The sequence below is a fragment of the Dendrobates tinctorius genome, unplaced genomic scaffold (genome assembly GCF_039654945.1).
Source record: "Dendrobates tinctorius isolate UK_male_01 unplaced genomic scaffold, ASM3965494v1 ptg000030l, whole genome shotgun sequence".
Taxonomy (NCBI): domain Eukaryota; kingdom Metazoa; phylum Chordata; class Amphibia; order Anura; family Dendrobatidae; genus Dendrobates; species Dendrobates tinctorius.
In genome coordinates, this window is record NW_027361698.1 from 320,268 (window position 1) to 345,554 (window position 25,287).

The 25,287-nt window shown below is 48.1% G+C and overlaps 1 protein-coding gene across 4 annotated transcripts in view; it reads right to left on the reverse strand.

The window, feature by feature from the left end:
- Positions 1–25,287, reverse strand: part of LOC141086092 (sodium/hydrogen exchanger 9B2-like) — a 149,978-nt gene that overhangs the window by 65,150 nt on the left and 59,541 nt on the right. For all 4 annotated transcript variants that reach the window (XM_073571786.1, XM_073571788.1, XM_073571787.1 and 1 more), the window contains 2 exons: positions 1,398–1,525; positions 411–586 (listed from right to left, as the gene is read on the reverse strand). In XM_073571786.1, the coding sequence (XP_073427887.1) occupies positions 411–586; positions 1,398–1,525 (304 nt within the window). The remainder of the gene's footprint in view (positions 1–410; positions 587–1,397; positions 1,526–25,287) is intronic.

The window sequence follows — 25,287 nt, forward strand, 5'->3', positions numbered from 1 at the left end:
GAACGCAGTACCCGGGTCATTGCAGCAGATTTCAATGCAAGGCACCCTACACAAGAAAACTGTCACCATTTCCATATTATTTAGGTGTAGCCATATAAATGGCCCACCCAAAAAGTTTGCCTAGTCACTGAATAAAATGTTCTGTGTAAACTGAGGGTCCTGTTCCAATTTCTGTTTTGCCCATTCTGCAAATTCAGCGCGCCAATCTGGGTCACCAACCATTCCCATTTTATTTAGGTCTATTCATATAAATGACCCACCGTGTAGTAAGAAAATATATATATTTTATACCTTTCAGATTTGACCATAACTAAATTCTGTTAAATCCACATAGTTTTATAACATTTGGGTATTCTTACATTGTTTTATGGGGACTATAGAACAATATAGAAGTGCATGTTTATTTTTACCTGATGAAAAGGCCATCCCGAAACATGTATTGAAACCAGTTATAGCAAGGACGTCATCAAAACTTCCAGCAGCCATAAGCAATGTTGGGACCCCCTTATCCACCCCGTATCCTTCTTTCTGCAGAAGTAGCATAGAAGGTACAACAACAGCAGGGGAGACGGCACCTAAAACAAAACTAGTCAAAGCCAACATAAGGATTCATGTAATATCTGGGTTGCATTTATTATTATACATTTTTATAGCGCCATTTATTCTATGGCACTTTACATGTGAAAAGGGGCAAGTATAGACAAGTACAATAAACATGTGCAAGACAAGGGACATCAAAGTACAGAAGGAGAGGGGACCCTGTCCGCGAGGGCTCACAGTCTACAGGGAATGGGTGAGGATACACTAGGAGAGGGCATTTACATTCTAGTATAAAAAATGCTTATTTTTTTATTCATTGGGATAATGATACAAGAAATTTTTTTTTTTATTTAGGACCATTTTACTCAACTAAAAGGGAAAGTATCATATATATTTTTCATCTTAGTTTATAATCTGTATGGACAAAAGAAGCCACTAATTGACACTAAGGAGAGTATTCTAAGCATGTTCTGTGGCCGGTGCAGAGAGAGGCGCTGTGACAATGCATTATTTGCCTCAAGTTTTGTATTAGGGGTGGCTTTGCCACACGACCGTTCTGCCCCAACTCCATCCAATGGAGATGACTAAAACTGGCGTAAAAATGTCAAAAGTTGCAAAGTTTTTGCGCAACACAATAATTTTGAGATTTTTTCAAAATGTTTTACACCAGAAAACTGAGGTACACACTTTTGACCCCTATAATATGCAGTCAGCGAGCACTTGTGCTATCAATATTGAAGGTGTAGTAAGTGCCAACTTTGCAAGGCTAATATTATTAGAGGTAAAGCATTGAAGTCATCCTTACATATAAACCATAAACCAGTGAACAGATGTACATTAAGTAAAAGAATCATTACCCCAACATAAATCCCCATGTCAGTGGCAGTCCTATGAGAAGGTAAGAGAAGAGAGCAGCTGAGCAAGTCTCAATGACGCAGGGACCAAATGAAAGTCGTAAGCACACAGCCTTCAATTTTCTTAGGGCCTACAAAAAAAAAACAAAAAAACACAGATTAATGTAATAAAAGGTGATGATGTTTGGTTAGGCCTGATTCACACTTCCGTTTTTGACCATCAGTCAAAATACGCCGTTTTTGCAAAAAAACGGATCCGCCATTTTTTTTGGCGGATCCGTTTTTTCCCCCATTGATTTGCATTACCGGCGGATCTTGACGGATGGCCATCCGTTGGATCCGTTTTTTTGCGGATCCGTCAATTTTTTTGCGTCCACAGAGATGCCTGGACGGACCATGTAACGTTTTTTTTGTGCTGAAGGATCCGCATCTTTATAGTGCGTATGCCCGGAGGAATGATGTCAGGCGGAAATTTAACCCTGAAATCATTTCTGTCAGACAGAAAAAATTCTCTCTCTCTCCTTCCCAGGCAGTGGCTCCTTTAAAATTCTTCATTCGGCGGATCCGTCAAAAAAATGGATCCGGTGGCATCTGTTCACATCAGTTAGGAATGGATCCGCTTTCCGCCTTTTTGGCGGATTTTAAATGACACAAAAAACTGAAGTGTGAAACAGGCCTTATAAAAAAAATTATTCTACGTGCATTTCACATCTAAGTTTCATGAGTGTGACAGTCAGAATATACATTTACTGCTAATCAATGTCTGATCCATGTAACATGGTACATATTCTATTGATTTTGATAGTGTTTCTCTATTAACCCCTTAACCCCCAAGGGTGGTTTGCACGTTCATGACCGGGCCAATTTTTACAATTCTGACCACTGTCCCTTTATGAGGTAATAACTCTGATACGCTTCCATGGATCCCGGTGATTCTGACATTGTTTTCTTGTGACATATTGTACTTCATGTTAGTGGTAAAATTTCATTCAAATAACTTGCGTTTATTTGTGAAAAAACAGAAAATTTTTGAAAATTTGGAATATTTCGCAATTTTCCAACTTTGAATTTTTATGCCCTTAAATCACAGAGATATGGCACACAAATAACATTTCCCACATACAAATGGAGATTCAGTGGCGCTTGTGTATGAGTGTAATTCCAGCAGCAAACACTAAGACACCTGTCACAAGGGTGTCAAAGAAATAAGGTAAAATAACGAATAATATTAGTGTGCGCTTGGAACACTCAAAGAAGAGGGAAATCTAAATTGGGTGGTTATAGAAAAAAAACAAAAAAAAAAAAACACCTCTTATAAGTGCTCTTTATGTAGCTGGATAATAGCGAGAAAATAGCAATTAATAATAGTCAATTGTAAGACCTCAGAAGTAGTGCTTAAGGGAAAAAGAATATATATAGATGCTGGTGGCAATCTTAGTTCCAACCTGAACAATCACAAACTAAAAAGGCATGAGTGAGGGTAAAAACCTGAAATCACTGAACAGGTTATATACTGCAGGGTAATTCTCCCTGATAGTAGCTTAAAAAAAAAAAAGTCAAAGTCAAATTGCAGCCTGTGAACGGCTGTGCAGAGTAGCCGCAATTGTAAATGCACAAGTCAGAGAGCGGTACATGTAAAGATAATGCGATGCGAAGTCCTCACTCCAGTAAGCGGTGCAAGTTAAAATAGCGCTTTTTGCTCTCCTGAGGAAGAAGACAGTTAGTCTTTGAAACATGTTGGAAAGTCCATTGGTCCCCGTCGCAACCACCAGCAAGTGAAACTGACGTGGTCATGTGTTGACTCACATCACGAAGGTCCTGTATACCTGGAGCAGCTCACAGTCGCCGGGAGCACGAGAGGCCGCTCACGTCTGCTCCACAGCTGGAGGTACACTGACAGGAGGCTGCCACCGGCCGGGGCAGCCCCTGTAACTCGTCTATACCCCAGTGTACAAACCCCCCCTCCTTTTCCAAGCGCTGGAGCAAAAAGCGCTATTTTAACTTGCACCGCTTACTGGAGTGAGGACTTCGCATCGCATTATCTTTACAGGTACCGCTCTCTGACTTGTGCATTTACAATTGCGGCTAATCTGCACAGCCGTTCACAGGCTGCAATTTGACTTTGACTTTTTTTTTTTTTTTTTTTTAAGCTACTATCAGGGAGAATTACCCTGCAGTATATAACCTGTTCAGTGATTTCAGGCTTTTACCCTCACTCATGCCTTTTTAGTTTGTGATTGTTCAGGTTGGAACTAAGATTGCCACCAGCATCTATATATATTTTTCCCTTAAGCACTACTTCTGAGGTCTTACAATTGACTATTACTAATTGCTATTTTCTCGCTACATCCAGCTACATAAAGAGCACTTATAAGAGGTTTTTTTTTTTTTTTTTTCTTCTATAACCACCCAATTTAGATTTCCCTCTTCTTTGAGTGCTCCAAGCGCACACTAATATTATTAACATTTCCCACATGTTTACTTTACATCAGCACAATTTTGGAACCAAAATTTTTTTTTGTTAGGAACATTTATAAGGGTTAAAATTTGACCAGCGATTTCTCATTTTTACAACACCATTTTATTTTTAGGGACCACATCACATTTGAAGCCACTTTGAGGGGGTCTATGTGATAGAAAATACCCAAAAGTGACACCATTCTAAAAACTGCTCCCCTCAAGGTGCTCAAAACCATATTCAAGAAGTTTATTAACCCTTCAGGTGCTTCACAGGAACTTTTTGAATGTTTAAAAAAAAATGAACATTTAACTTTTTTCACAAAAAAATTACTTCAGGTCCAATTTTTTTTATTTTACCAAGGGTAACAGGAGAAATTGGACTGCAAAAGTTATTGTGCAATTTCTCCTGAGTACGCTGATACCTGATATGTGGGGGGGAACCACTGCTTCAGCGCATGGCAGAGCTCAGAAGGGAAGGAGCGCCGTTTGACTTTTTCAATGCAAAATTGGCTGGAATTCAGATCGGACGCCATGTCACGTTTGGCGAGCCCCTGATGTACCTAAACAGTGGAAACCCCCCAAAAGTAACCCCATTTTGGAAACTAGACCCCCCAAGGAACTTATCTAGACATGTGGTGAGAACTCTGAACCCACAAGGGCTTCACAGAAGTTTATAACGTACAGCCGTACAATTAAAAAATCATTTTTTCCACAAAAATGATCTTTTTACCCTCAATTTTTATTTTCCCAAGGGTAACAGGACCCTAAAAGTTATTGTGCAATTTGTCCTGAGCACGCTGATACCCCATATGTGGGTGTAAACGACTATTTGGGCGCATGGCAGAGCTCGGAAGGGAAGCAGCGCCATTTGACTTTTTTGGCTGGAATGGAGATCGGACACCATGTCGTGTTTGGAAAGCCCCTGAGGTGCCAAAACAGTGGAAACCCCCCACAAATGACGCCATTTTGGAAACTAGACCCCCCAAGGAACTTATCTAGATGTGTGGTGAGCACTTTGAACCCCCAAGGGCTTAATGCCCGGGCGTGAAAATAAAAAAATCATTTTTTCCACAAACATGATATTTTAGGCCCCAATTTTTTTATTTTCCCAAGGGTAACAGGAGAAATTGGACCCCAAAAGTTGATGTCCAATTTGTCCTGAGTACGCAGATACGCCATATGTGGGAGAAAACTATTTTATGGGCACACGTTGGGGCTCGGAAGGGAAGTAGTGACGTGTTGGAATGCAGACTTTGATGGAATGGTCTGCGGGTGTCATGTCGCATTTGGAGAGCCTCTGATGTGCCTAAACTGTTTAAACTCCCCACAAGTGACCCCATTTTGGAACCTAAACCCCCCCCCCGGAACTTATCTAGATGCGTGGTGAGCACTTTGAACCCCCAAGTGCTTCACAGAAGTTTATAACGCCCGGTCGTGAAAATAAAAAATATCATTTTTTTCCACAAAAATGTTTTTGCCCCCAATTTTTTATTTTCCTAAGGGTAACAGGAGAAATTGGACCCCAAAAGTTGTTTTGCAAGTTGTCCTGAGTAGGCTGATACCCCATATGTGGGGGTAAAACACTGTTTGGGCGCATGGCAGAGCTTGGAAGGGAAGGAGCACCATTTGACTTTTTCAATGCAGAAGTGGCTTGCATTGAGATCAGACGCCATGTTGCGTTTGGAGAGCACCTGATTTGCCCAAACAGTGGAAACTCCCCAATTCTAACTCCAACCCTAACCCCAACACACCCCTAACCCTAATCTCAGCCCTGACCCTAATGGGAAAATAGATTATAGACCTACCGGTAATAATGTTTCCAGGAGTCTATCCTGACAGCACCATGGAGGACGTCCTCCTCCTCCTCCTTACAGGGACAGGAAAAGCACACGAGAGGTTAAAAGGTCATGTCCCACCCCCTCTCCCTCAGTGATTTAACAAGTACCACAAGGTGGATGATGCTAGTAACAGTTTAATGAAGCAATCATATTACAGCATATGACATAACACAATACAACGTAGTATAACAAACAGGGAGGGAACTACCCGTGCTGTCAGGATGGACTCCTGGAAACATCATTACCGGTAGGTCTAATACCTATTTTCCAGGACGTCCACCTGACAGCACCATGGAGAGTACCAAAGCACCTCCTCAGGGTGGGATTATCGCCTGGAGAACTTTTCTCCCAAATGCGGTCTGTTGACCAGCTAACACATCATGCTTGTAGTGCTTGCAGAATGTATTAAGATTGGCCCAGGTTGCTGCTCTACAGATTTGATCAACCGAGGCCCCCGCCCGTTCGGCCCATGAGGCCGATACCGCCCTTGTAGAGTGGGCCTTTATGGAATCTGGCGGGTTGGCGCCTTCGGCTTGGTAGGCGTCAGAGATTACTGAGGTAATCCAGCACGCGATGGATGCCTTAGAGGCCTTTTTCCCCTTATTTTTACCCCCAAAAAGGATGAACAGGTTTGGGTCGATGCGCCAGCTATTGGTGGCCTCTAGATAGTCTAGAACTGCCCGCCTCACATCCAGTGAGTGAAGACGCTGTTCCTTTTTATTACGGGGATTATCACAGAAAGATGGTAACACTATCTCTTGGTTTAAATTTTTAGAAGAGGCTACCTTTGGGGTAAATGCCGGGTCTGACCTTAAGATTATACGGTCATCTCTTATCTGGAGATATGGGTCTTTAGTGGACAGGGCCTGGATCTCCCCTATTCTTTTGGCTGTGGTAATGGCTACCAGGAAGGCCGTTTTACGAGTGAGAGCAGAGATGGTTATTTTCTCGCCGAGAGCGTAGGGGTTTGTACAGAGAAACCTGAGTACCAGGCCCAGGTCCCAAGGCGGGGTGAGCTGCCTAATCGTGGGGCGCAGGCGCTGCGTGGCTCTTATAAATCTTAATACCCAGGGATGGGAAACTAACTGGTAATCGAAGAAGGCGCTCAAGGCCGAAATCTGGACTTTTAGAGTGCTGGGCTTAAGGCCTTTATTAAACCCTGCCTGCAAAAAGCTTAGTATGCTAGGAAGGTCAGGGGTGCCTGCCACAAGATCGGACCTGCCACCCTCCAGACAGAATCTTTTCCATATCTTTCAATAGATTGCGGATTTCACCGGATTCCTACTGGCCTGTAGGGTGGATATGACCTGATCCGACAACCCCTTTGCCTTCAGGATGTCCCTCTCAGGATCCAAGCTGATAGGTGGAGTCTTGCTGGGTTCGGGTGGTGGATCGGGCCCTGGTGGATGATGTCCTTCCACAGGGGTAGCTTGACTGGATTTCCTACTGCCATGGCTCCTAGAAGGGGAAACCAGCTTCTCTTCGGCCAGTATGGAACGATCAACATCACTCTTGCGTGGTCCTCGCGTATCTTCCTGAGCACTGCCGGTATGAGAGCCAGTGGTGGGAACGCATAAGAGAGGGATTCTCCCCAAGTCTGACTCAGGGCGTCTACGCCTTCCGGGTGGTCCGTCGGATTCAGGGAGTAGAATCTGGGGACCTTCGAGTTCTTTCGGCTTGCGAAAAGATCTATACTGGGGGTCCCCCAACGCTGACAAAGATGGTCAAAGATTTCCACGTTCAGTTCCCACTCTGTCGGGTGGATCTGTTGTCTGCTCAAGTAGTCTGCTACTTTGTTCTGGGAACCTTCTAAGTGTACTGCGGTCACTGATCGGACTGTTCGCTCTGCCCAAGCGAATATATTTTTCCCGCCAGGGCCTGTAGTGGTTGATGTCTGGGCTCTCCCTGATGCTTCAGGAATGCCACTGCCGTTATATTGTCGGATAATATGCGAACGTGACGATTCTTTAGTACCGACTGGATTCGCTGCAACGCTTCCCAGACCACGAAGAGCTCTCTGAAATTGGAGGATCTGGTCCTTATGTCTACTGGCCATTTTCCTTGGAAGATCTTCCCTTCTATGTGGGCTCCCCATCCCCACGCACTGGCGTCTGTGGTGACTACCACGTATGGAGAGGTTGTCCATAGTACGCCCACTTGAAGGTTCTGGACTGTGTCCACCACCGAAGCGACTCCTTTACTCGTTCTGGCAGACTTAGGGGTTTGTCTAGCGACGCCTGACTTCTGTCCCACTTTGCAAGGATCTCTCTCTGTAATGCTCTCGAGTAGAATTGGGCCCATCGGACACACGGGATGCAGGCCGTAATGAGGCCCAAGACCTCCATTGCCTCACTTATGGAGCATTGACGCCTCAACAGGTCTCTGGTTCTGGCCTGAATAGTCCTCTACTTCCGCTCGGGTAGCCAGGATATTCTGTCGGCTGAGTCTAGAAGGACTCCGAGAAATACTTTTCTGGTCTCTGGCCTCAGGTCCGACTTCTCCAATTGATCACTCAGCCAAGGAACTCCATTACGGTAGTTGCTCGGTTCCTGTCTCGAATGAGCGCTTCTTTGGATATTGCCACCAGTAGGAAGTCATCTAGATATGGAATGATCACGATACCCTGATCTCTCAGGTAGGCCACCACCAGCTTTGTAAAGATTCTGGGAGCTGAAGCCAACCCAAAAGGAAGACACTGGAACTGGAAGTGGCAGGTCCGGGCTGGTAAACTGACCACAAACCTTAGTAGCCTCTGGGATGAGGGATGGATAGGGACTTGGTAGTATGCCTTATTTAGGTCTAGGGTGCACATGACAGCATCCCTGTCTATTAGGATGATTGCGGATCGGATCGATTCCATCCGGAATCTCTTGTACCTGACCCAGGCATTCAGTGGTTTCATGTTTACGATAGTGCAGGCCTTGCCGGATGGTTTTGTGATCGAAAACAGGGAAGAGTAGTGCCCTCTTCCTCTTTCCGTCGGGGGAACTGGTACTATGACTTTTGAGTTGACCATGTCCTGTAGATCCGTCCACATTGCGGAGTCCTCCGGGACGACAGTGGGGGCAATATATCTGTCGGGGGGGAGGTGAATAAAGCTCTATACTGTAGCCTTCTGCAATGGTTTTGAGGACCCACTGATTGTGGGTGACTCGGGACCAGTTTGCTGCGAAGTCTCCCCCCAATACCTATGGTGTAATTGCCTCCTCGATCTAGATGTTGATGTGAAGAGGGGACCCTTGTTCCTCCCACCTTGGCTGAAGGAGCTCCTATAGGAGCTTCTATTGGACCTTGCCCGACCCCTGAATTCAGTCTGTCTCCTAGAGAAGGAGCCTCTCCGAAAGGACTGGGGCCGTCTGGGTTTTTCCTCCGGGAATCCCTTATTTTTATCGGACACTAGCTCTAGAATGTTATCTAGGGCTGGACCAAATACCCTCAGGCCCGAGAAGGGGATGGCACATAGCTTTGCTTTAGAAGCGTTATCCCCCGACCAGGATTTAAGCCAGACTGCTCTTCGGGCCGCATTAGAGAGGGAGCTGTTTCTGGCTGCAAACCTCACTGACTCAGCCGACGTATCCGACAGGAATGCCGTGGCCGATTTCATGAGAGGAAGTGATGCTAGGATCTCTGATCTAGGGGTCTTGTTGGTTAGGTGTTCCTCCAACTGCACCATCCACAAAAACAGACCTGGCCACCTAGGTGGCTGCTATGTTGGCCCTAATAAGAGCCGCCGACGTCTCCCATGTTCTCTTTAACAAGACGTCCGCCTTCCTATCCATCGGGTCTCGGAGACCTGATGAGTCCTCGAATGGGATGGCCGTCTTCTTGGTAACCTTGGCAACTGGAACGTCTATTTTAGGGACTTCCTCCCATGCCCGTGTTTCCTCGAGATCAAAAGGCAGTCTATTTTTAAAGTCTCGGGAGAGTATCAACCGACGCTCTGCCTCTTTCCACTCCTCCTGGACCATTGTCTTGATGTGTTCACTTACGGGGAACACTACCTGTTTCCAGGCCACCAGTCCTCCAAACATTAAGTCCTGTCTGGACTGTGGTTTAGGGACTTCCTCTATTTGCATAGTATTTCTGACTGCCTGGACCAACTCGTCCGTGTCCTCCAGTCTGAACAGGTACTTCCTGCTCTGATCCTGTCTATCCCCCAGGATCTCGCCTTCTTCCTCCTGATCTGAATCCCGGAAGTCAGACTCCTCACTGGGGCTTGCTTCCAAAACTGGGTCTACTTCCCACCTTGGACGCTTGCGACTCGGCCCTGGGCTGGGGGACTGATGCAGTGCGAGGCTGGCTGTAGAGGCCTGAACTTCCTCCCTTATCAGAGATCTCATTTCGGAAAGGAGGGATGGCTGTTCCTCGCCTATAACCCTTGAGGTACAGGGTCCACATAGGGTCTTGTTATAGGTGTCTGGCAGCTTTATCCTACATACAGGGCATCGAAACGATTTGGAGGTGGCTTTTGCCGGGTCCTTCACCCCAGAGGGGGATATCTGCCGGGGTTCCCTTCTCCTAATAATACAGAATGGGGCACCTACTCAGATCTGGGCTGCGGGGATGGGTGGGGGAGGGTGGTCTGCACCATGCGCACTTACCCCTCCACCTGCTGGAGCGTTTCCTTCCATCCTGCGCAATTCTGCAGAGCGATGTGGACCTCAGGAGCGCGCGCGCTGGGATTCAAGGCCGGTGTGTGAAGTCACTGGACGTGACGCGCGAACTCTCGCAATAGGCCGCCTCTTCCACTTCCTGCCCGGGCTGCGCTATGCTCCTGCCGCCGATGCCCGCTCAGCCAGCCGCTTGGGGGGAGCCGCCTCCCGCCTGCTATGGCGGTCTACTGGGGCCGCCGCTCCTTCCTCCCGGCGCCGATCGCACCATCCTCCTGCCAGCCGCCTACGGGGAGCCGACCATCGCCTGCTATGGCGGTGAATCCTGGAGCCGAGAGCCTCCCATAGGGAGGAATGACTCCCTCCAGGAGCATCGTCCTGCTCCTGGCCTTTGGAGCAGAGGGACTCCCCCTCGGAGAGTTTTGGCCCCGGGACCTCTTGACAGGGGAAGGATTGAACTGGCCGCACGAACCCCTGAGCCCCTCCGGTAAGTTCAGCGCAGTCTCTCGTGTGTCCCTCCATGCAGGTACAGGAAAAACACTGAGGGAGAGGGGGTGGGACATGACCTTTTAACCTCTCGTGTGCTTTTCCTGTCCCTGTAAGGAGGAGGAGGAAGTCCTCCATGGTGCTGTCAGGTTGACGTCCTGGAAAATGGAAATAAATACATTTTTTTAATTTTATTATTTTTCCCTAACTAAGGGGGTGATAAAGGGGGGTTTGATTTACTATTTATGGCGGTTTTTCTGTTTGGCAGCTGTCACACGCTAAAAGACGCTTTTTATTGTAAAAATAGTTTTTGTATCACCACATTTTGAGAGCTATAATTTTTCCGTATTTTGATCCACCGAGTCATGTGAGGTCTTATTTTTTGCGGGACGAGTTGACGTTTTTATTGGTACCATTTTCGGGCACGTGACATTTTTTGAACGCTTTTCATTCCGATTTTTTAGACGCAGAATGAACAAAAACCACATTTCAAGAATTTCTTTTGGGGGGTGCGTTTACACCATTCCGCGTGCGGTAAAATTGGCGATTTTATTCTTCGGGTCAATACGGTTACAGCGATACCTAATTTGTGTCTTTTTTTGTGTTTTGGCGCTTTTATGCAATGAAAACAATTTTATATAAAAAATAATTATTTTTGCATCGCTTTATTCTGCGAGCTATAACTTTTTTATTTTTTTGCTGATGACGCTGTATGGTGGCTCAATTTTTGCGGGACAAGATGACGTTTTCAGCGGTACCATGGTTATTTATATCTGTGTTTTTGATCGTGCGTTATTGCACTTTTTGTTTGGCGGTATGATGAAAAAGCTTTATTTTTTGCTTCGTTTTTTATTTTTATTTTTTAAGGGGTTCAATAAAGGGGTTAACTATGGGACAGTTTTATAGGGTGGCGATACTAAATATGTGTACTTTTGTTCGTTTTGTTATTTCCAAAAAATGAATTAGGGAATTTTTTTTTTTACATTTATTTAGCGATTTTTTTTATAAATTATTTTTATACTTTTTTTTTTTTAACTTTATTACAATGTCCCAGTGGGGACATAACTGTCATGTGACAGATCGCTGATCTGTCACATCACAAATCACTGTGACAGATCAGCGATCTGTCACAGGCACTGCAGAAGGCTTCCTCGTGCCTGCGCTTTGCAGGCACTTAGGAAACCGGCTCCCTGCAGGCCCCCGCCGCCATTTTGGATCCGGGGACCTGCAGGGAAGGAGGCCCCCGCAGCAGCGCTGCACAATGCGCTGCTGCGGGGGTCGCAGGGAAGCACGGAAGGAGCCCCCTCCCTGCCGATGCTTCCCTAAACCCCTGGTACACTGCGATCGTGTTTGATCGCAGTGTGCCAGGGGTTAACGTGTTGGGGGCGGTCCGTGACCGCCCCTGACACATAGCACCGGGTGTCAGCTGTGATAATCAGCCGACACCCGGCCGCGATCAGCGGCGCTCACTACGTGAGCGCCGCTGATCGCTATGACGTACTATCCCGTCCATGGGCAAATATGCTCTTAGAAACTTTCAGTACTGCAGAAATTCTTTTGTAACCTTGGCCAGATCTGTGCCTTGCCACAATTCTGTCTCTGAGCTCCTTGGCCAGTTCCTTTGACCTCATGATTCTCATTTGGTCTGACATGCACTGTGAGCAGTGATGTCTTATATAGACAGGTGTGTGCCTTTACAAATCAAGCCCTATCAGTTTAATTAAACATAGCTGGACTCCAATGAAGGAGTAGAACCATCTCAAGGAGGATCACAATGAAATGGACAGCATGTGACTTAAATATGAGTGTCTGAGCAAAGGGTCTGAATACTTATGACCATGTGATATTTTAGTTTTTCATTTTTAATAAATTTGCAAAAAATTCTACATTTGTTTTTTCAGTCTAGATGGGGTGCAGAGTGTACATTAATGAGAAAAAGGAGATTTTTGTGTACTCACCGTAAAATCTCTTTCTCTTAGCCTTTAATTGGGGGACACAGAACCTTGGGTGTTATGCTGCTGTCCACTAGGAGGCGACACTATGCATAATCTGAAAAAGATTAACTTTGGCTCCTCCTCTGCAGTATACACCCCTGGACGGCGTCAGCCTTCTCCAGTTTTGTGCCAAAGCATAAGGAGGAACGTAACCAAATAACATAACCATGCCTGTAAGAAGGCTACTATGTACGAGCTCAAAGAACAATATGAGAACTCAACAGGAGACAACGGCCCATAAGGGCAACAGGGTGGGAGCTGTGTCCCCCAATTAAAGGCTAAGAGAAAGAGATTTTACGGTGAGTACACAAAAATCTCCTTTACTCTGTCGCCTAATTGTGGGACACAGAACCTTGGGACGTCCCAAAGCAGTCCCTGGGTGGGAAGCAGTGGACGAATATTGTGCTGACAGTCCCCTAGACTTGGGGTACTGCCGCCTGCAGAACCAGTCTACCCAGGCTCGCATCCGCTGAGGACTGGGTATGAACACTGTAGTGTTTCGTAAACGTGTGTAGGCTAGTCCAAGTGGCCGCCTTGCACACTTGTTGTGCTGAAGCCTGATGCCGAATGGCCCAGGAGGCCCCTACTGCCCGTGTAGAGTGTGCCGTGATACCGGCCGGAAGAGGGGAACTGTTAAGTCGGTAGGCCTCATGTATGGTGGACCTGATCCACCTGGCAAGGGTAGCCTTGGAAGCCGGCAACCCCTTGCGACTACCTTCCGGAAGAATGAAGAGGGAATCAGATTTCCGGAAAGGTGCAGTCCTGGACACGTAAATTCGCAATGCTCTGACGAGGTCAAGCGTATGCAGAGCCTTCTCCACTCTATGAACCGGAATCGGGCAAAGGGAAGGCAGTGAAATCTCTTCATTAAGGTGAAAGTTGGACACAACCTTCGGAAGGAAGGATGGTACCGTGCGGAGAACCACCTTGTCCTGGTGAAAGGCTAGGAAAGGCCGTCTGCAGGAAAGTGCTGACAATTCCGACACTCTGAGTAACGAGGTGATCGCCACTAGAAAAACCACTTTCTGAGACAGAATGGAGAGTGGAACTCCTCTAAGAGGTTCCAAGGGTGGAGCTTGCAATGCTGTCAGGACCAGATTGAGGTCCCACGTATCCAGCAGACGTTTGTAGGGAGGAACCAATCGGGAACCTCCCTGGATGAAAGTCCTTACTTGCGGTTTAATAGCAATGCGCTTTTGAAAAAGGACTGAAAGCGCCGACACCTGACTCTTAAGCGAACTTAAGGATAGCTTGGCATCTAGGCCCGATTGAAGAAAACCTAGTACCTTCGGGAGGGAATAAGGGAGTGGGACTTGTCCATGAGATTCGCACCAAGAAAAGAAAGCTCTCCAGGTACGATAATAGAGCTTGGCGGAAGCAGGCTTCCTTGCCCTGATCATAGTTGCAATGACTGCCGGTGAAAAACCTGCCTGGGTTGGAATCCAGGTTTCAAGGGCCATGCCGTCAAATTGAGAGCCCCTGAATTCTGGTGGAAGAACGGACCTTGAGACAGAAGGTCGTGACGGTCGGGTAGACGCCAGGGGGCGTCTGCCGTAAGTTGGACGATGTCGGCGTACCAAGTACGTCTGGGCCAGTCTGGCGCGATGAGGATGGTCGGAACTCCCTCTTGCTTGATCTTCCTCACGACCCTGGTGATTAGGGGGAGGGGTGGAAAAATGTACAGGAGTCGGAACTGGGACCAGTCCTGGACCAGGGCATCCGCTCCGAGCGACCGCGGGTCGTGTGTCCTGGCCATGAAATTGGGAACCTTGGTATTGAGATGGGGTGCCATTAGGTCCACATCCGGGGTCCCCCAGCGTTGACAGATCTGGTAAAAAATCTCGGGATGGAGAGACCACTCCCCCGAGTCCATTCCTTGCCTGCTGAGGAAGTCGGCTTCCCAGTTTTCTACACCCGGAATGTGTACCGCAGAAAGTACCGACCTTGTGTCCTCCGCCCAGCGGAGGATATGAGCCACTTCTCTCATCGCCTGGGCGCTGCGGGTCCCGCCTTGGTGGTTCACGTATGCCACAGCCGTGGCATTGTCCGACTGTATCCGTATGTGCGAGGCTGCAAGCAAGTGATGAAAGGCTCTCAGTGCCAAGAGAATGGCCCTGATTTCCAGAACATTGATTGGCAATGTCACTTCCCTCGGTGACCACTTGCCCTGTGCCCTGTGATGTAGGTGCACCGCCCCCCAGCCAGTCAGGCTTGCATCGGTAGTCAGGATCTTCCATTGTCCTGAGAGGAATGGCTTCCCTCGTGTAAGCGAGGTTGGTTTGAGCCACCAATGCAGGGACCTCCTGGTTGATGACGTCAACCTGAACTCCCTGTCGAGGGAGAAGGGGTTCCTGTCCCAAGATCTGAGCATGGCTAGTTGAAGGACCCTGAGGTGAAACTGGGCAAATGGCACTGCCTCTATTGCTGCTGCCATCCGGCCGAGGACTCTCATGGCAAACCGGAGAGATCGAGGAGGACTGCGAAGGAGTGTGCGAACTCCCAGACGGATGGCCAGTGTCTTGTCCTTGGGAAGGAGAACCAGGCCCCTGGCGGTGTCGAATACCATTCCCAGGAATGTTAGAGTCCGAGTTGGGATGGTCGACGATTTCTGTAGGTTGACTAGCCATCCCAGGCGACTCAGAGTGTCTAGAGTGATTGAGACACTGACCTCGCAGTCTTTGAAAGTGGGAGACTTGACGAGGAGGTCGTCCAGGTACGGGACGACTAGGATGCCTCTTGAGTGCAGGACGTCCATGGTGGCCGCCATGACTTTGGTGAACGTTCTTGGAGCCGTGGCGAGTCCGAACGGAAGGGCGACAAACTGGTAGTGGTTTTGGTTGACCGCGAACCTGAGAAACCTTTGGTGGGCGGGAGCAATTGGTATGTGGAGATACGCATCCTGTACGTCTATGGAGGCGAGGTATTCTCCCTGCTCCATGGATGCAATGATGGACCGGAGGGACTCCATGCGGAAATGACGGACCCGTACGTAATTGTTGAGCTGTTTTAGGTCCAGTATGGGTCGGACGCCGCCTCCTTTCTTGGGGACTATGAACAAATTTGAGTAGAATCCTCGGAATCTCTCGTTCGCGGGAACCGGCACCACAACTCCTGATTGAAGGAGAGAGGAAACCGCTTGGTGGAAAACATGAGCCTTTTCTGGTGGTGTTGGAGGAACAGAAAGGAAGAACCGGTTCGGTGGAACGGAAGTGAACTCTATCTTGTATCCGGAAGACACTATTTCCCTGACCCACCTGTCTTCTGTAATAGGCAGCCAGACTTGCTGAAAGAGTAAAAGTCGGCCGCCTACTGGTGGGGTGTCTTCCGGAGGTCTCGAGTCATGATGAAGTCAAGTTCTGAGGTTTTCCTCCCTTGGGTTTCGCTTGGCCTGCTTTCGACTGCCAAGCCCTGTCCGGTCGCTGCTGAGTCCGTGGGTTGTCTCTGCGTGGAGAATGGTTGCGGTTTTGCACTGGGCGCGAAACGGACCAGCCTGAGGAATTCCGAAAGGATCGGAATCGCGTCTGGTTTCTTCGTTTAAACGTGCGTTTCGGTTTTAGTTGAGGGAGAGAGGTACTCTTACCCCCAGTGGCATTGGCTATCATGGTGTCCAACTTTTCGCCGAAAAGTCTTCCAGTAAAATACGGAAGTCGCGTGAGGGACTTCGAGGCCGCATCCGCTTTCCATTCTCGCAGCCAGAGGATGCGTCGGATCGTGATGGCGTTTGATGCTATTCCCGCTACACCTCTGGCGGAATTCAGGGCTGCATGAATCGTGTAGTCTGCTACCACTGCCATCTGGACCGCTTGGTCCGAGAGTTCAGGATTTGAAGCCTGAAGACCATCCTGTAGTTTTTTGGCCCAAGCCAGGATGGCCTTGGATGCCCAAACTGAAGCAAATGCAGGGCCCAGAGAGGCGCCTGCCGCTTCGAAAATAGAACGAGCCATGCGTTCTACTTGCCGGTCTGCTGCGTCCCTGAGGGTTGAGCTATCCGGCAGAGAGTAAAGTCTGCGCTGCTAGCCTAGAAACCGGAGGGTCCACTTCAGGTGGATCTGTCCATTGTTTGGTGTCTTTCTGTGGGAAGGGGTACTTCGCTTCCAAATATTTGCGATTAGCGAATTTTTTGTCAGGCTGCGCAAACTGTTTGGTAAGTATTTTCTCAAACTCATCGTGATTAGGGAAGACCTTAGGTGGTTTTTGAACACTTTCGAAGCAAATCCTATGTTTTGGGACTTCCGGGGGCGACTCTGGAATTTCTAGCACCCGATGAATGGCAGAAATTATGTCCTCAACTAGCGCTGTATTGCTAGGGGGAGAAGGTACCACGGACCTGACCGTTTCATTATCTGAGTCGGAGTCACAGATGCCCTCCGAATCCTGTGCTTCGCCAAGGTGATCCCTGGAGGGCGACCTGGGGCGGGGGTCTTCTGTGGTGGGGGATCCCTGTGGTAAATTGCACTGTCTGTCTGTGGCAGGGGACTGCCCAGGAGACCTGGAATGACGCTGTCTCTCCCTAGAGGGGGACGACCTTGTGCTATAGTGCGACTTAGGTGATCGAGACCTGTGGGTCCGCTTACGTCCGTGAGAGTCGGAAGCAGCATATTCCTGAGACAAGCTGTCCGTTTGCTGTGTACCGTCCATAGCCGGGGCCCGACTCTGCAGAGCTTGCAGTAATGTAGCAGTTAGGTTGTCTATGGACTGTGACATAGACTGAGACATCTGAGTTGCCCATTCCGGCGTGGCCTGTGACACTGAAGCGTCAGTAGGGACTCCCTGGGGTTCTGACCCAGAGTTCTGGATGCAGTCCCGGCAGTGCGGATACGTGCTGCCACTAGGGAGCGTGGCTTTGCAGGCTGTGCAGAATGCATAGAAACATTCCTGCCTGGTTCTCTTCCTTGAGCCCGGCATAGTGCACAGAGGCTGGCTATAAGGGATCGTACAGGGGTGGCTACGCAGAGGGAACCCACAGAAAGCCTTATAGGAAGTATAGATTCACAGCTGAGTAATGAGAACCCAGCTGTGAGCTTACCCCACCGGTGTGCCCCTAGGTCCAGCGCCGACAGATCCAAGTTCTGTGCCCCCCCGGAGACCGCTGTGATGCTCCTCTCCTGGATTTCATCCAGAAAAAATGGCCACCGGGGCTCTGAGGAGAGGGAGGAGGGGGCGGAGAGCTGAAAAGGGCGCGCTGGGCTGTGTAAAAACGTGCCCTTTCTGCCTCAATCCGCCCCTTCTATGACACTCCAGCGTGTCATTTTGGTCATCCGGGGGGCGGGCCGGGGAAAAGGCGGCGGCTTCAGCTAGGCTGAAGCCGCGGCCTTAATTAGAAGCCTGATGCCCAGGAGGGCTCCAGAGCGGCGCGGTAGTCCGGGGCGGGGCGGATTTGTACCAGGCCCCCCCAGAATGGTCGACTGGATAGCGGTGGGGGTAGCAGGGGTAGCGGTTTTTGTATGGGGTGCCCCTGAAGCGCTATGGAGCCGCTGCTGTTGCAGAGACAGGGACGCAGAAAAACCCTGTCTCTGCTGTGCCATCCAGTCCGCACCCTCCCCCCGGCCCCAACAGGATCCCTCAGCCAGCCTGGGGTCCCTGGAAGCTGCGAAATGCTGCCTGATCTCCGACCCTACCTGAGGCGTCTCAACCTAATACCCCCTGCGGGGGATTAGGGAGGGTGCGTGGCACCGTCAGGGGGTCTTCATCCTCGCCTCAACCTCAACCCAGACCCCTTAAAGGGGTTGAGGAAGGAGGGGGGTCTCGACCTCGAACCAGGACCCGAGGGACTGGGGAGGGAGCGACATGGGGAAAAGACCACCTCGACCTCAACCGGGTACCCCTAATAGGGGACAGAGGAGGGAGCCATGCCGGGAGTCTCGCTGGAGACCCACTTTTCCACTTTTCTTCATCTGTATTTCCGTGAAAAAAGGAAAAAAAAAAACGGAAGAAAAAAGGTGTGCCTCCTTGCGACACTAAGCAAAAACTGGAGAAGGCTGACGCCGTCCAGGGGTGTATACTGCAGAGGAGGAGCCAAAGTTAATCTTTTTCAGATTATGCATAGTGTCGCCTCCTAGTGGACAGCAGCATAACACCCAAGGTTCTGTGTCCCCCAATTAGGCGACAGAGTAAAAAACTTTTTTGAATTTACCAAATGGCTGCAATGTAACAAAGAGTGAAAAATTTAAAGGGGCCCCAAGTACGACATGGGAGACTGGGGTCCAAATCCCGGCTCTGCCCTATGGAAAATAAATTAACCCCTTAGGCACCGGAGGAATTTTCGTTTTTACGTTTTCGTTCCCCGTCTTCCTGGAGCCATAACTTTTTTATTTTTCTGTCAATATGGCCATGTGAGGGTTTATTTTTTCCAGGACGAGTTGTACTTTTGAACAACACCATTGGTTTTACCATGTTGTGTACTCGAAAGCGGGGAAAAAAAAATCCAAGTGCAGTGAAATTGCAAAAAAAAAAAAAAAAAAGAGCAATCCCACACTTGTTTTTTGCTTGGCTTATTTTTGCTAGGTTCACTAAATGCTAAAACTAAGGCTACTTTTACACATCAGGTTTTCGGCGTCAGGCGCGATCCGGCGTCGTGCCGGAGCGCCGGATCCGGCAAATATTTCGTAAAACCGGATGTGACGGATCCGTTTTTCTGCCGGATCCGTCTTGTTCTTCATAGACAAAACCGGATCCGTATCATCCGGTTTTTGTTCCGTTTTTCGACGGATTACGCCGGATCCGGTTTTTAAAATCGCCCCTTGTGGCCTTCCGAACGGGATTGGCTACTGAAAAACTATATATAGCATGTTCCTACAGCCCTTCTTTGACAGGTTGGAGAGGAGAAAGTGCAGGTTGGAGAGAAGAGCAAGTTACTGGCGAAGATGGATGTTGTGATTGGAAATATTTTGAAGAATTTGGCGGATTTTACAGCGGAGGCCAATCGTTTGAGGGTGCTTGTTCTGGAGAAGGAGAGAGCTTGACAGCAGCGCATCAGGCATCGTAGACGACGTTTGTGGATCCACCCCATCACAGCCTCAAGAGAATGACGCGTGGGGTCTATTCTACACTCTGCATGGACCTTAGACGAAACCCGGAGAAATTATTTGGATATGTTAGGATGAAAATGGAGAATTTTGATTACTTGGTGGAGCGCATTGCACACCTCATAAGAAAAGCGGACACCTATTGCCGCTTCTCCGTTTCACCCGCAGAGCGTCTGATGGTGACTTTAAGGTAAGCCACATTTATTGGATGTGCTCGCATCAGAGCACACTTTCACTGCAATCTTGTTGGTGGTAGTTTGTATCTCCAAGTGTTATAGGTGAGTTTTGGTATGTAATGCTGTGATTTTAAACTAATTTATTGTTTTTTAATTCCCCACAGATTTCTTGCAACTGGAGAATCCCTTTCGTCACTGCATTTCCAGTACAGACTCGGGATTTCCACCATATCTGGAATAGTGAAGTACACATGCCGTGCACTGTGGGACTCCTTAGCTGAAGAGTTTTTACCAGAGCCCACAACAGAGAGGTGGATTGAAATTTCAGAAAAGTTTCAACAGATATGTCAGTTTCCCAACTGCTTGGGCGCTGTGGATGGGAAACATATCCGCATTGTAAAGCCAGCCGGATCAAGATCGGAATATTTCAATTACAAGAAATATTTTTCCATTGTCCTCATGGCCATCGCTGACGCGGAATACAAGTTTATTGCTGTTGATATTGGGGCCTATGGCCGCTCCAATGACTCAAGTTTTCAAACTGTCTGCCATGGGGCGTAAACTGTATGGAAACACCTTCCAGTTCCCACCCCCTAGACCGCTGCCGCAAACATCTGGTCCACCTATGCCATTTGTCTGTGTAGGGGATGAAGCCTTCCAGCTGTCAGAACACCTTTTGAAACCGTACTCTAGCAGTGGATTGTCAAGAACAAAACGCATTTTTAATTACCGCCTCACAAGAGCAAGAAGAATGGTTGAATGTACCTTTGGTATTCTGACAGCCAAATGGCGGGTCCTATTGACTGCGATCAACCTCAAGACAGAAACTGTGGACGAGGTGATCAAAGCTTGCGTGGTACTCCACAATTTTGTTATCTGCAAGGAACCCATTTCCATTGAGGACACCTCTGAAGAAACCACCATGCAAGATTACCATGACATTACCACTAGAAGTTCTGTGACTGTTTCAGTAATGAGGGACAATTTTGCACTATACTTTATGTCACCTCAAGGCAGAGTACACTGGCAGGATTTGTGCCCTTAACCAAACTTGTGTACCAACAGTATATACCTTTGCCAACCAAAGTTGGCTATCTTGTCATGGTCTTACTATTTTTACCTTTAGGCCACAGGTGTGTACCTGGTTGTGTTTTATGCAAAGTATTTCACCTTTTAACAAAAGTTGTGTACATTGTTAGGAAATCACCAACAATAAACACAACTTTTTAGGTGAAATACTTTGCTTCAAACACAACCAGGAACACAACTGTGGCAAAAAGGTCAAATTTACCCACAGTTATATACCAGGTTTTGAATACCTTTTGACCTTTGAAATTATTTAACCTTTTTTTGTAAACATATTTCGCCGCAGAAAGAAATGACAGACAACCATTGTAAAAGTAATTTAACTTTTATTTAAATTTTTTTTTTTTTTGTAAAATGTTTTTAAAGTTAAAAAAACTTTTTGAATAAATGTTTGAAAACAAACAAATGGGCATTTTTATTAAAAAAAAACATTACAACTCGGTGTAGTGTGGGGTGGAAATACTGCTGGAGGGGCTGCGGGACACTTCTACACTGGGAGTGTGGAGAGAGGACTGGGATCGTGGTGGGGAAGGAACAGTTAGAGGTGAAGGTGTGGAAAAAGCTACAGAATGGGTGGACATGTGGGAGGCAGAAGAGGTGGTGGGCGGTGGAGTGGAGGGTTGGGCAGGGACTGTAGGAGCAGATGATGTTGATGGCAAGTTGTATGGGGAAGGAGTTTGGTACGGGGCAGGTTGCTGGAAGTGGGGAGATGTCTGGTACTGGGGAGGTTGCTGGTACTGGGGAGGTGGCTGGTACTGGGGAGGTGGCTGGTACTGGGGAGGTGGCTGGTACTGGGGAGGTGGCTGGTACTGGGGAGGTGGCTGGTACTGGGGAGGTGGCTGGTACTGGGGAGGTGGCTGGTACTGGGGAGGTGGATGGTATGTAATAGGAGGGGGAGGATGGAAAGTGGCTGGAGGGGGTGCAGGTGGAGGAACTACTGTGGTGGGAGGAGGAGGTTGGGAGGTAACGTGCTGGAGAGCACTGTGGCATGAATGCATTACATGCATCTGCTGGGTAGGAGAGAGCGTTTCCATGCGCTCCACAACAGACCTGAAAAAGGTGTGGTTTGGCGAAGATCTTGCTTCTGAATGCATGGTTTGCAGAAGTGTCTTCACCTCCAGAATGCTGGAGTTGATCTGCTGAAAGCCTGCGGAGATTTGCTCTGACAAGACTTCTAGACAGTTCTGGAAAGATGCATTCAGATGCAAGAACTCTGGCGCATAAGTCTTTTCCTGACCCCTCTGCCGCCCAGTACCCGCAGGTGTACTAGAGGTGGCAGGGGCAGAAGGGTGGGGTAAAGGGAAAGCGATCTCCTCACCAGCAGCTTCATGTAATGTAGGCGGCCACGATGCTCCTGTGCTGGTGGATGGGACAGATGGGTCGAATGTGTGGGAAGGCTGGGAAGGTGCAGATGTACCGGGGCGGTCGAAGTGTCCATCGGTGCCGGTCTCCTCAGGGATCGCCTCAGAAGGGTCCAATCGTGCAGGCTCCCGAGTGCTGCTCACCGTGCTGTGGAATAAAGAGAAAAAACCCAATTAAAATAGTGACATGGTATGGCCCTGGCTGAAAAAAAAAGTTACATCTAAACATTTTTTTGTCACATGTGGTGTGTAATATTTACCTTCTGGTGACCATTGTATCCCGGAGGAACGACAGGGCTCGTGCGTACTTGTACTTGCTCCTGCGTCCTCCAGATCCACTCGGGGCCCGCATCTCTTTATTGAACTCCTTCTTGAAACGATCCCTCACAGACCGCCACCGCTTCACAATTCTCTCCCCTGAAACGAGAAAGGACAAAGTGGTTAGTATACAACATCAGTGTTTCCCAAACTCCAGTCCTCATGGTCCCCAGGGGTCATGTTTTCAGGATTTCCAAAGTAAATAGAAATCCTGAACACATGATCCGTGGGGACCACGAGGACTGGAGTTCGGGAAACACTGGTTTAAATCAAGCAACCGGTACTGTATATACTTACGCTCTTTAATCTGGGCCCGAGCATCGAGGTCCTCCCAGCGGTCCACAAGGAGCGAACAGATTTCCTCCCAGAGTCATCGGGTAACGATAAGGTCAGCATGGCGGCGGTCAGCCATATTCCATAGTGGCTCCCTTTCTCTGACGAGATCGATGAGGTGGTCCACATCAATACCTCCATCCTCACCGTCAGAGTCGGGAGTACGCTGTGAAGGCTGTTAAAGAAAAAGACAAAAATAACATAATTAGCCTCCACAAAAGAAATGAAATAAAAAGTGCAAAAAAACAAAGCAAAAATATTTATACTTACACGCTGGTGACCGCCGCGTTGCTGTCGCCGACGACCCTGGGAGGCACTGCGAGGACCTCTTGGCCGAGCACCAGATTGGGAAGACTAGAGAAGAAAACAAAAAATGTTATGTCTTTGGATGTAGGCATTTGTTTGCTGTGTGTGGCCTGCAGAACATTGTTTTCTATGTGTTGTGTGTAGTGTGATGTTGTGTTTCTGCGTTTGATGCAAAAATCTTACCAATTGTGAGCCCACTCCAGGTGTCTGTCCACCCCTTCCTTCTTCTGGGAGCTCCTCTTCATCTTGTGATTCCTGTTTTGAAATAAAAGGCAATGAATAGACATATATTACAGAGATGATGGATTTTGGAAATAAAAACTTACCGTCAAACGCTGACGATGCGAGGGAGGGCTCCCAGAAGAAGATGTGCTGTCTTCCTGCTGGCCAGACTCCATGGCTGTGGGTGGTGTTATTGCTGCTGCCATTGCTGCTGCTGCTGCTGCTGCCATTGCTGCTGCTGCTGCATCTCTTGGGCGGCTGTTGAATAAAGAGAAACAAAGGGCCAATGAATATCTTGATATTCCATGGCCCTAGTTTGGAGGAATGGGGGATTTGATAATTACCATCTCTCATCTGCTGCTGGACTCCCCTCCCGTTGTTCAGCATGCTGCTCCAATTGGGGTGGTGGTGGTGCTGATGGTGCTGCTGCAGATGTCTCCTGCCTTCTCCTGCACCTGGTTCTTGTCTTGGGTGGCATGTTGGGTGTGGCTGAGGGTCCCACTGTCTTGCTTTTTTATATGTGTCTTGTGGGCAGAGCTACTGAGCATGCTCAGACCAAAAAAACCGGATCCGGCCACCGGATCCGGCTGACGCCGGATTAGGCGCATTGCGGCGCTCATAGGCTTTCATTGTGTGAAAAAGCCGGACACGCCGGATCCGGCGTGTCCGGCTTTTTCGCCGGAGACAAAAAACGTTACAGTAGCCGTTTTTTCCAGACGCCGGATCGCGACACATTGCCGGATCCGGCGAAAACCGGATGAAACGCATGGCCATCCGGCTCGATCCGGCTCCAATGCAAGTCAATGGGGGGGGAAACCGGATCCGGCATTGCATTTCGCCGGATCCGGTTTTTGTCAAAAGCGCCGGATCACGCCTGACGGCGAAAACCTGATGTGTGAAAGAGGCCTAACCTGCCATTATGATTCTCCATGGATACAAAAAGAGTTATTTCAGCTAACCCCCAACTGTTTCTTCTTATAAAAGGATTCAATCCGAGCACGGAGCTGTCTCTGTAAACGTTAAAAGTATCCCCCCCAAAAAAATAGAAATCCAGCTCAAGGAATAAAAATATTAAGAGTTTATTTCACAATTCAGTAAAACAGATAGCAGCCCTTTTTTCTCAACTATGTTCATTTGGGTATACCCAAGAAGGGAATTACCTTGGACTGATCTGCAGAGCACCTGGACGCATTTCGAACACGAGGTTCCTAAACTCAGGCTGAGCTCTGAGAGAAACATTGTATAATATAAAGAAGATAGACAGGTGAAGGTAATAATTACAAAATTTGTTACAGCCAATGCAAAAACACAAAGTATAAAAAAATGACATATGTACATAAAAATAAATAAGTTAAATCAGTATGCAAAAAAACCCACAAAAAAATCAATAATGTAACAAGAATTCTTTTCTTAAATTAAGACCTGAAGGTACACGTGTCCAACAAGAAAATCCAAAATGCTTCTTTGTTACGTAGCACTTGTTCTCGGTCACCTCCTCTGGGATGTTTTCTGATACGTTCGATTGCGTAAACCAGGGGTGGGGAACCTCAGGCCCCAGGGCCATTTACGGCCCTCGATGACCTTTTATCAGGCCCCCGAGCAGATTCTCAGGGACTGCATTCTTGGGCAGGGAGCTGTATTTGGATTGCCACAAGCTCATTAATTTCTTCTTGCTCTG